We start from the raw sequence: 12816 nt of genomic DNA, 5'->3' as shown, positions 1-12816 counted from the left end.
TCATCAGGTTATTTTTTATATTAAAGTGCTTAGAGAATGCCTGGAAAGCACACAGCATTCATTGTGGTTGTTGTTATTATTATTATTTTGGTACCAGGGATTAAACCCATAGGTATTTAACCAGAGGCCATATCCCCAACCCTTTTTAAATTTGCTTTTTGTTTTTAAATTTTGAGACAGGATTTTGCTAAGTTGCTGAGGGCCATGCTAATTTGCTGAGGCTGGATTTAAACTTGTGATCCTCCTATGTCAGCCTCCCAAGCTGCTGGGATTACAGACATCCACCACAGCACCTAGCAGTTTATTATTTTTATTATAAATTCTAAGCGGTTTCTTCCTCCACTCAACTTTCAAGGAATTCAATATATATAAATGATAAATCAAATTTGTTTGCAGTACTGGTATGATAAAAATCAGAAGAAAAGGCAAATTTTAGCCAGTGGCACAGTCATCCCCTGCTGTCTGCTGTGCTCAGGCTAGTAGAAAGTTGTTACCAGAGAGCTACGACATGTAGATGTAAATGAGCAAACTGTAAACACACCTGCAAAAATCATTTGTAGTCTGTGCCACGTAATCCTCAGGCTCACTTCCTAAAGCCAGCAGAGCAAATCACACTTTCTTTCCCCAATGACTATGATGTCCATAGCCATATTTACAAGAAAGGGAATTTATGTGACAATAAAATTGAGTCAAGGTCATGGAAGGAAAGATACTGTTTAAAGGAAGGCACTGAATTCAACTGAGAAGCATCTGAATCACTTCTAAGGAAGAACATCCAACTTCTTTTACTTGGAAAGCCTGGCCAAAAGAGCAACCAGCTTTTTGCAACCAGGTATCACCTGTTATTGCCCTCCAAATGGGCTTTTCACAAAACTATAACATGAAGGGGCTCAGTTAAAATGGGCTAATTCATCATTGAAAACCAGCTTTCTCCTGCAGGCCCCTTCAAACCCAGGATTATTCTGGAGTAAACTATGGCACTGGACTGAGATCGTGAATAGAGGCAGATACTGTGTCAGTGAGCACAAGAGGAAGCCAGGGGAGGGGATCTAGGGTTGACAGAGGCTCTTGAGAGGCAACTATTTTTCTGGATGCTTGGAATGTTGATCATGAAAGGACAAGTTTTTTAAAACAAACTAAGAGGTGAATAATATCTCCTTTTTATCTTTTGAAAAGGCCAATGTTCAAAGATGTTAAGGAAGCAGCCAAGTGGTCTTCAGCCATTTCATTACAGATATGGGATCTAAATGCACTTCTCTCTAAATCTAAAGTACTCATAGTCTTGATCACAACCATGCATCACATGGACCAAGCAAGTCCATGACCTTGATTCAAGGTGACCTTGGCCTTCCACACTAACTGAGCCAAAGGCAGTGATTTTCTACTTCCTCTGGTTCTCCAAGGAATTATTCTGTATCCATTTTTGTCACATCCATTATCCTTAGAACATCTTCAAATTTCTCCTCCCTCCTCAACAGCCTAAGCCAATTATTCCATCGGATGACTTTGCTCTCTATTTCACTCCATTTGAGGCCATTAAACAATAACTTGTCTTCCTGTCCATTCCCATACAAAGTGATCCATGGCCTTATTCAATCCATCCTACCTACCTCAAGGGTCCAAGTGTCCCTCTTCTGTCCTGTCCATGGGTAATATATCCCCTTTGTTTCTGCATTCAACCCATATGATTTCCCTAGGAACTTCAATTCGTCCACCATGTATTTCTCTCAATCAACACTCCACCCTGCCCCCAGCAACATACATCTTTGCTCACTGGTGGGTTTACCATAAAGTTGATGAACCTTCATTTCAGAGCCACCCTCCCCACCACCTATACTCTGCCACCCACTGCCCCCAGCTTGAATCCCCCAAAGTGCCAAGCACTGCTGGGAGGTAGAGTATGCTCAGTGGAGGGGGAAAGCTGAGTTACAACCAGAAAGAATTTCTATATGAGAATCTGCCAAATAGCCAAAAGAAATCTTAGAAAAAAGGCACCTGAGCCTTTAAGGCTGTAGTAGTCATGTATTGTGAGTTCTCTCTCACCTTAGCAAAGAGTTACTTGGTACCCACCTTTATGTCCATAAGTTTGAATTCTTTTTCATAAAGAGGTAACCTTCTATCTATATGTGCTTCTGACAACATGACAATTGCATCTGTTCCAGTACTTCCCTATGTCTCTGGACAGTTGCCTTGGACCTCACATTCTTTTTAGAATCTCTCCCTTTCTATTCTTCTAATTCAAACTGTTTGAAAGGCTGAATTTATGCTCATCATCCCTAATCATTTCAGCCCATTCATTCCTCACCAGGAATAGTGGGTTGAATTGAGCCTTCCTCCAAAGACATGTCCACCCTCATCCTCTCAACCTGTGAATGTGACCTTGCCTGGAAAAAGTATCTTTGCAAATATAATTAAGGATCATTAGATGAAATCATCCTGGATTTAGGCAGTGCCCCAAATCTCATGACAGGTTATAAAAAGAAGGAAGACACAGAGAAAGACAAGAGAAGGTGAGATGAAGATGGAGGCAGAAACTGCAGTGATGCATGCATAAGGAAGGAACGCCAAGGCTGACCACCACTAGGAGCTAGAAGAAGAGGAGGTGCATGGAATGGATTTTCTTCAGAGCTTCCAGAAGGAATGAACCCCGCTGATAACTTGATTTGGGAATCCTGGCCTCCAGAACTGCAAGAGAAAAATTTCTGTCATTTTAAGCCACCACGTTTATGATAATTTGTTATAGCAGCCACAGAAAACTAATACAACCTGCCATCTACCAGTACCTATTCCAGGTACTGATGCTGATCAAGCTGCAGTGAACTTTCTTTGATCAAAATGAAATGAGTATATTTCACTTATTATCCCTCCTGGATTCTCTAAGATATTTGATACTGCTAACCTTCCTTCTAAAATACCCATATCTTCTGTTTTTCATGGTCTTTGTAATATATACAAGGCTATTCTGTTCAGTCCCCGTCAGGGGCACTTCTCCTTATCTTTGCTCCTTCAATGATGAGGGCCAGGACTCCATCCTTTGCAATCTGTTCTTTTTACCCAGTCTTCAAGGACATTTACTTTAACCCAGTGACAACCCCAGATATATGTTTCTAGTCTAGAATTCTCTTCTAAGATAAATATCTTCTGTCTTGGGAAATGACCTCATTATACTTAGTGATCATTTCAGATAACCAGACGTCATTCTAAACTCCCTCTCCTGCCCACATCCAATCAAATGTTCAGTCCTCAAGGATCTGCTTCTTAAATCTCTGAATGTCTCCCCTCTTCCATCATCCTATCTCCTGCCTTGCTTAAGCTCTTGTTATCCCAAGCTTGGCCTTCCACTATGTGGCCAGATCCTGCCTTCTCTGGATAATCTGCCACGTTGACACTAAAACCAACTTTCAAAGGATAAGCCCAACACTGAGCTATTTCTCATAAAATTATTCAATGGCTCCTCTCCCAACTTTCAGAATAAGCTAACACTTGGTTTTAACCTGAACTTATACCCTCATCTTCTAACACTATTCCACAGGTGTTTTTCACCTCAGTTTAAGGGTGTCAGCCAGAATGAACTGACACCCTTAAACATACTTCCTGCTATATCCCCATTCCTTCTGCTTGTGATTCTATTTTGTTCACATTGGTTCATTTAATTTCCAATCAACTTTCCAAAATCTCAGCACCCAAAATCACCTCATCCAGAGTACTCTCCTTGAGCCAAGACTAAATTGCTTTTAATAACAAATTCATTTCAATTATAAAAGCAATGCATGCTCATTGTTTAAAACTTGGGAAACAAAAGGTTTGATCCTACAGATAAATTATTATGGTTACTATTTAGTGGAAGGTCCCAGAAGTGAACTGGTGGCAGTAGAAGGAAAACATTGAAACTAAATGGAAAAGAAGAAAGCAGTAGTAAGCTATGACCTAGGGGAAGATTAGTCAATAGAAAAAATCAAGTAATATGTGCATGGCTAGGAGATAAAAGAAAAGAGATTAAATAGGCAGCTAAAGGGGGTGGTTTGTCTAGTCTTGGGATAAGATGGTAGCAATGAGAGTAGGAAAGGAATAAAATGTGAGATATAGAGCAGAGGTACCTGGATATAAGGAACATATAATTAAATACATAGAGTGACAGCAATATGACATCCAAAAGGTAATATTGAGAAATCTGTGTCATAAACAGAAATGAAAAGGAAGAGTAGTTATAAGAACCAATGAATCTAGGAAGGATGATGATAGTTTATTTGCAGGAGCATGCTGAATTGGAGTAACCTATGGAATATTCTAGAGGAATATTGAACTTGAGCTAGAAAATTCAGGATTGAAGGTTGAGAAAGAAATAAAGAAGAGACAAATATATTTGAACAGTCTCTGCATTTGCAAGCAAAACAGACTCATTTGTTCAATCATGGGGCCAGGAATTATTTGGATGAACAACACACATGATTACTGTCCTTGAAGTACTTACATTCTGGGGTGGGAGACTATAATACATCAAACAACCACACAAATAATAATCATAAAATGGTATAAGTGTAATGAAGAGGTAATTATAATAAAACCAGGAGCACTAATTTAGGTGACATAATTACAGAAGGCCTCTTAAGGAAGTGACATTAAATGAATAAAAATAATCAGGATCGTAAGTAGGAGACCAGAATAGAATTAAACTAGAAATAAATCACAGAGAAGATAGCTGGAAAGTTCCAAAATGCTTAGAGATTACACAGCATGCTTCCAAGTAACAAACGGGAAAAAAGAAACTCGAGAAGTTTCAAAATATTTTGAACTGAATAAAAACGAAAAACACAACTTATCAAAATGTGTGAGATGCAATGAAAGCAGTGTTTAACAGTGGAAATGCGTAGTAGTAAAGGTATTGTATAAGAGTAAAAGAAAAAAGAGGGAAAGATAGCAATTAGAGGAAGGGTGCGATTTCTAGTCCATCCATGGCTCAGGATTCAAGTAATGGAAATACTGCTTCCCAGTGAGGCAAGTGACCGAGTGAATACCCCCAAATCCAATATCAGAATCACAGACACAGAAACACAGGGCAGGAAAGAACCCCTGGGAATCCAGTTGACAATAATACTGGATCTGGTTCACTGCAGAGGAAAAGGACAACCCAGGTAGAAAGAGAGACACTCTGCCAAGAAAATCTGTCACAGAGGAACCCATGGAACAGCAGGTATTCTGAACTTGAGTGATTTAGAAGCAGTGCCGAGTGAGCTGGTGTGTGAGGAGTGCCCTGTGCTTCCTGGCTGGAAAGCCAGGAGCTGATGCTGAATGCTCTTCTGAAGTGACCGTGTGGTGGCTTCCTGCTGTGGAGCAGGGACTGTCCTATCTGTGCCTGCCATGAGATCCAGAGTCCATGTAGAAAGGCACAACTGAGACAGGCACAAAAGGGACTCAGGTCAGGGATAGAGAGCGCTTCTCACTTTCCCTTTGGGTTTGACGACTTGCAAGATTAGCCAAAGAGAACTCAAACTGGATAGGCAGGCAGATCTACTCAGGATCTGATCTTGACAAGAACACACTGGTGGGCCTTGGCAAGCTGGTCCCCTTGATCCAAGAGCAGAGTTCTCAGGAAGCTACCCAAGATCCAGACACTCAGCAGAGACAATAAGGCAAGTGGAACAATTCTCTCTAGAGCAGACACCTCATGACAAAGTTTGAAAGGTTGGCCTAAAAAATGCCAGTTCCTGAACTTCACTTTCATGACTCTGCATCTGCCCCCCTGGGAATACATCTACCTAGTTTGCACAGGCGAAATTCCAATGGTCACTACCTCCCATTCTGTCCTACCTTAACCTGGCAAGAAGCGAACTGAGGGTTACAACAACCAACTTGGGTCCCAGTCCACTCCAGCTGGCACTGAGTGAGCAACTCAAAGAAGATGGGCTTGACAGCTCCTGGCCCTGGCTCTCCCTGAGGAGACACAGTCCAAGAAGAAACAGAGAAAAGGACAACATGGCTCAGGCAATGACTATCTGCTCTTGTTAGCAGTTTTGACCCCCTCCATGGGAACAATCCTTTCATTTTTTCATTAAGATTTTTTCTTCTTTTCTCCTTTTACCATCAAGCATGAGTGTGAATGTACGTAGGTGTGTGTGTGTGTGTGTGTTCTATCTGAGCTAATTGACTCATGGACACACACACACACACACATATATATATATACATTTATTTTTCTCTCTTCATTTTTATCATTTTTTTTCATTTTTCTTCTTCTTCCACTCCCCCATCCCTTTCTTTCTTCATTCATTTGTTATTTTGCCTTGTGTTTGACTCTAGAGGGTTAGGGTTTTTTTTCTTGTTTTGGTGTAACTTTTAATTTGTTGGTTTTTGTTTCTCTTATTAGTCCTCCTCTCCTCTCTTCCCTCTTCACCAAATTCCCTTGCTCTCTCCCTCCCCCCTCATTATTTATTCCTTTTATTTTTTATTCCTCTTTCTTTATAGCCATCACTGACTATCTCTTTCCTGCCGGTACCTCGGGTTCACTTGTGAATATTTTTTTTTAATTTATTTTTTCAGTTGTACACATACCTTTATTTTATTTATTTATTTTTATGTGGTGCTGAGGATCGAACCCAGGGTCTCGCACATGCTAGGCAAGCACTCTACCACTGAGCCACAACCCCAGCCCCACTTGAATATTTTAAACTTTCTTTTACCTTCTTACCCTATTTCATTTTCTCTCAATGAACTGTAATTTTATATCTTTAATAATAATTTAGGTTAAATAATTCCTGCCTCCATCATTCATGTTATGCTGTGGGGAGAGCATAGTTGACACCTGCTGCATACTTTAATACTGGATCTCATTTACAGCTATTTATTGTTGTTGCTATTGTTAAATGATGACCCCGCCACTCCTTTTTTGTGGTAATTAATGGTGTACGTGCCAATCAAATGCTGTAATTGATCATTACTGTTGTTGCTGTTGCTTATTTCTTATTTTTCTGAGAGGAGCTGGGAAATGACTGGTATACTACAAGTTCAAGGGTAGAGCTTCCACAGTGGGACTACACCCACAACTCAGTAAGGTGACAATACCCCTTTCCCAGGCTAAAAGTTACCCTACTCAAACTTCAACAATATTTTAACACAGAGAAAAAGGAGATTTTAAAAACCCCAAGCCAAAGACTGGACTCCAAGTAGAAATGACTAGAGGGGAACATCAGGTCCCAGTCTTGGGTATCTATACCAACAGCAAAATCAGAGAAAGATTCCAAAAGGATGGCTCAAAAAAAAGCCATCGTGTTATAGCTGCTTTATAAAAATTAATTAATTCAGCAGTTCTGCAATGGCAAACTGAGAGGCATTGGCATCTGAAATTAATACTTGGATTGCACTGAACCTATATGTTGAAACCAAGAGATACCAACAACTTATTACAAAAGAGACAACTATACACCAATGAACATCCTTATGAAAGAGAAAGTGGATCCATCTCAAGAGCTCCACGAGTCCAAAACTTTGGAAACCATGAAGAAACAATCATGTCTCCCCACAAAAGTTATAATCCCCATAACAATTTTTGAATAGAAACCAGTGAGAAGTCCTGGAAATGGAAGACAATAAATAAAATTTTTAAAAATCACTTGAAAGTATAACCAATAAGCTAGATTGAACTGAAAACAGTCCTCAGGCCTCAAGGACAGGGTATTTGAACTGGAACACTCAACACACACTAAAGAAAAATAAAGATAAGACCATGATCAAAATATACAAGAACTCTGAGACAACATTAAGAGATGAAACTATCCTGATGACTTACTGAGTTATCAGGATAGACAAGGGCATAGAATACAGGCTAATGGCATTAAGAACATTTTAATTAAGATGAGAGCAGAAAAAAATTGAACCTTAGGAATGCAGTGGATGTCCACATACAGAACACATACAGAAGCCCAAATAGGCAAGATCAAAAAATAACCTCTTCAAGACACATCACAATCAAAATGTCTAACAAAGAAAACAAGGACACAGTATTAAAAAAAAACTGCATGATAAAATATCAGATCACTTTTAGAGTAGACCAACAATATTCATTTCAGACTTCTTAACTCAACCTCTAAAAGCCAGGAGAGTTTGGAATGAGGTAATACAAGCTCTGAGAGAAAAAAAAAATGCCAGCCAAGGTTGCTATATTCAGCAAGTTTATCATTCTGAATTGAAAGGGAAATTTAAAAATTTCTACAACAAGGATGAAATGAAAGAATTTGTGACCACTAAACCAGCACTAAAGAAAATACTTAAGGAAATGCTACAAAAAGAATTTAAAAAGAAGCCTCAGAACTCTCAAATAGATGAAGCTATCTGGAACAATTAAGCAACTGAAAATTAAGGACAAGTTAAAACCATGAAACAAGCCAAAATGACCAGATAATAAACATCTTTCTATAATAACTCTGAATGCAAATGGTCTCTACTTTCCCATTAAGACACTGGTAGAGTGAATTAGCAAACAAGACCCAACAATATGTTGTTTGCAAGAGATTCATCTTATAGGCAAACAAATCCATAGACTGAAGATTGGTTCAATGTACATAACTGAATAAATGTAATTCATCACATAAACAGAATCAAGGACAAAATCACATGAGCATCTCAATAGGTGCAGAAAAAGTCCCTGACAAAATTCAGCACCCATTCAGTTAAACACAGTTAAGATACTAGAAATAGAAGAAATTCACCTCAACATTTTAAAGGCTATGCATGACAAAGCTAAAGCCAACATCATACTATACAGAAAAAAACTGAGAGTATTTCCTCCAAAATCAGGAAACAATGCAAAGACGTCCACTCACACCACTCCTTCTCAATACAGTTCCTGAAACTCTAGCCACAGCAGTCAAGCAAGAGAAGAAAATTAAAGGAATATAAAAAAGAGAAGAAAATTAAAGGAATATAAAAAAGAAAATTATATCTCTGCTGATGATATAATTCTAGAGAACCTCGAAACTTCACCATAAGACTTCTAACCCTGATAAACAAATTCAACAAACTAGCAGGTTTCAAGATGAACACACAAAAATCAATAGCTTTCTTATATTCTAACAATGAACCTGAAGAAAACTATTCCATTCACAACTATCTAAAAAAAAAAAACACTTGGGAATAAATCTAACCAGAAAGGTGAAAGATTTCTCCAATGAAAATTATAAAACACTGATGAAAGAAATAGAGGAAGACCTTAGAAGATGGAAAGACTGTACAGGTATAATTAATATCATAGGTAGGTAAAATTAATATCTTAAATGGCCATTTTACCAAAAGCCATCCACAGATTCAATGCAGTCCCAATCAAATTTCCAATGGCATTCTTTACAGAACTAGAAAAATGTCTTAAATTTTATATGGAAGAATAAAAGACCCAGAATAGTCAAAGCAATCCAGAGCAGCAAGAGTAATGCTAGAGGAATCACAATAACTGATCTCAAATTAAACTACAGAGCTATATAATGCAAACAGTATATATTGTCATAAAAATAAGTATGAAGACCAATAGAAAAGACTAGAATTCAGAGACAAATCCACATAAATACAGTCATCTAGGGAATGAAGTTGATCAAATTAAGATATGTGCATGTATAAATATATCACACTTAATTCCAATGTTATATATAACTAAATACACCAGTTAAAAATAAATAACTAGGCTCAGGAAGCTAAGGCAAGAGGATCAGGAGTTCAAAACCAGCCTCAACAACTTAGCAAGGCCCTAAGCAACTCAGTGAGACTCTGTCACTAAATAAAAATACACAAAGGGCTAAGGATGTGGCTCAGTGGTTAAGTGCTCCTGGGTTCAATTCCCTGTACTACTACTACTACTACTACTACTACTAATAATAATAATAATAATATAATATAATAATAATAATAAATAGAAGGAAGACCAAAAAGATAAAGGAAGGGAATCAGAGAAGGAGAAGAAAAGAAATGAAGCAAACTATGTGATATTTACTTATGAATGTGTCAAAATAAATCCCCACTATTACATATAACTATAATGCACTAATTTAAAAAAATACAGAATGTGAAAAAAGAGAGAACAAGAAGAGGTGCAATCAATCATCTATGTTTCTCCCTTAGAAAACTAGAAAAGAAAAGCAAATTAAAACCAAAGTAAGCAGAAGAAAGTAATTACAAAAAAATAGAGCAAAATTCAGTCAATGTGAAAATGGTAACTAACTCATCAGAGAAAATCCACAAAACCAAAAGTTGTTTTTTAAGAGTTTTATATAATTAATATCTTATTAGTCAGCCTCTAACTAGGCTAAGAAAAGAAAGAGAGGAAACAAAATACTATTATCAGAAATTAAAGCAGAAGCATTGTTATAGATCAGAACCATGAACACTAAAGAAAGAATAAAAGAATATTATGGGCAAATCTATACCCATAAGCTCATAACCCAGGTGTTGGACTCACATCTTGAAAAACACAATCTGCCCACAATCACACAAGAAAAAATAGACAAAGTAGGTCCATGTCAAAATAACTTAACCAATAATTAAGTACCTTCAAAAACAGAAAATACTGAACCCAAGTGGGTTTACCACTATATTCAACCAAATTCTTCAGGAAGAAATTTTACCAATTCTTTTTTTTTCTTTTTTATTTTTTAGATGTAGATGGACACAACACAATCCCTTTATTTTTATGTGGTGCTGAGGATCGAACCCAGGTCCTGCCTGTGTGAGGCGAGCGCTCTACCGCTAAGCCACAATCCTAGCCCTATACCAATTCTTTACAATCTATTTCAGGAGACAGAAGCAGAGGGAATACTTCCTAACTCATTCTCCTATGAACACATATATAAAGGTCTTCAATAAAACATTAGTAAATCAAACCCAACAATGTATAGAAAAAATTATGCACCACAACCTAATGGAATTTATCCCAGGTATGAAATGTTGGTTATTTAAAAATCAATTAATATAATTCATCACATCAATAGGCTAAAATAAAAAATAACAAATGACCGTATCAAGAGACTCAGAAAAAGGATTTGACAAAATCCATCACTAGAGTATTCATAATTAAAACTCTCAGCAAACTAGGAATAAAAGAGAATTTCCTCAACTTGACAATGAAAGTTTATTAAAAAAAAAAAAACCTTAGAATTAACATCATTCTTAATGGTGAGAAAGAAACTAGATACATTCCCCTTGAGATCAGGTACAAGGAAAAGATGCCCCTCTCATTACTACTTTTCAATGTGATCCTGGAAGTCCTAAGCTAATGCAACAAAACCAGAGTTCAAAGCTCCTCTTCAAGTCTGAAAGTCTGGAGTACCTGGCACTTGATGGGTGGTGGGGTTGCTCCCTTGCTGTTATCGTTGCTGCATTTGTTATGAGAATAACTGAACATATGGAAAGCTAGATGTTTGTTATTTTTTTAAACAATTTTTAGAGTTTCAGAAGAAGTTCCTATCATTTTCCTGTGACCCCTACACTGTCTCTGCAGCCAACCGCAGCATCCTCAAATCTCACACTTATTATAAGGGTTTATGTCTCAGTCACAGTCATATGTAACAGAGTTCTGCAAAGTCCATCTGAGAAACCTGCTGGAATGCATTCCTGCTAGGATTTCAGTGAATCCCTGCTCCCAAATACCCAAAACAATGGATTGATTTTAATAAGAGAGACCACCAGTGTTATCCTTCCAAAGCAGTGGTTCTCAAAGTGTGGTCCTCCACCAGCCACATCAGCATCTCCTGAGAACTTGTTAGAAGTGCAAGTTCTTGGGCCCCAGTCCAGACCACTGAGTTAGAAATTCTGGAGATGGGCCCAGTACTCTGTCAACACAAGCCCTCCAGGGGATTCTGATGCCTATTCCCACTGGAGAATCAATGATCAAGAGGAATCACAAGTCATATACTGCAATCATTTGGTTCTCTGTGGGTAAAGTTTACAGTATTTTAAATGATTAAAACATGATTTAAAGGCTAGTGGCATTCTCTAAAATATTTTTACTTTGGGCTGAGGTGGTGGCTCAGTGGTAGAGAGCTTGCCTAACATGTGTGAGGGACTGGGTTCGATTCTCAGCATCACACATAAATAATTAAGAAATAAAGATCCATTGACAGGTAAAAAATATTTTTAAAAAGATTGCCTTTAAAAATAAATAATAATAAAAGCCAATATTTTCCTGTGTGAGCAAAAAGTACAGAAGAAATATCAAGAGGTGTCATGACACATACCCTAATCAGGTACATGGGAGGCAGGTGTGGCTTACCTGACAGATGCCACTGATACACATATCCAGGGAGTCAGCATTGCAACGAGTTCCATCCAGTACTTTGGGTGCCAGCTCCACTACCAGGTTCTGTCCCCGTGCATGACACTTGAGTGCACATGGCGCAGCAGGATCATTATATCGTGGAAGCCATTCATAATAACGCCCCTGATACTGGACATCATTGTAGGCTGAGCACTGTTGGGCTCTAAAGTCTTCTGCATCTGGGGGACAGTCCTGGATGCAGAGAAAAAGGAACATCACCCTCTGACACATCAACCAGGGACAGGGGCCAGCAGAGGGCTGAGCAAGGCCACCAGAATTTCATAAGACCAGACTCCACTTGCATCTTTACTTGGAAATAACACCTCATTCTTTCATTATTTCCTCCTTTTTAAAAATTAGAAACTGAATCTATAGCTATGAAATTCCACTTGGGATCTTGCAATAATAATCCATACAGGATTAATTAATCCATCATCTCATTCATTCTGATGACTTTTCCACTCGGGTATTTTTGTTTATCAGATAATTAAAGTTTACCATTTTAGGTATCAAATCTTGCCCTC

The 12816-nt window shown here is 38.1% G+C and overlaps 1 protein-coding gene across 2 annotated transcripts in view; it reads right to left on the bottom strand.

The window, feature by feature from the left end:
* The window catches only part of Adamtsl3 (ADAMTS like 3), a 341011-nt gene that overhangs the window by 192862 nt on the left and 135333 nt on the right, over positions 1-12816 (bottom strand). For both annotated transcript variants that reach the window (XM_058577562.1, XM_046438417.2), the window contains exon 6: positions 12248-12484. In XM_058577562.1, coding sequence (XP_058433545.1) covers positions 12248-12484 — 237 coding nt within the window. The remainder of the gene's footprint in view (positions 1-12247; positions 12485-12816) is intronic.

This window comes from Marmota monax, unplaced genomic scaffold, assembly GCF_021218885.2.
Source record: "Marmota monax isolate L192 unplaced genomic scaffold, Marmota_monax_Labrador192_F-V1.1 WCK01_AAM20220418_F8-fsc00005, whole genome shotgun sequence".
Taxonomy (NCBI): Eukaryota; Metazoa; Chordata; class Mammalia; order Rodentia; family Sciuridae; genus Marmota; species Marmota monax.
This window is presented reverse-complemented; position numbering and strand designations above follow the sequence as displayed.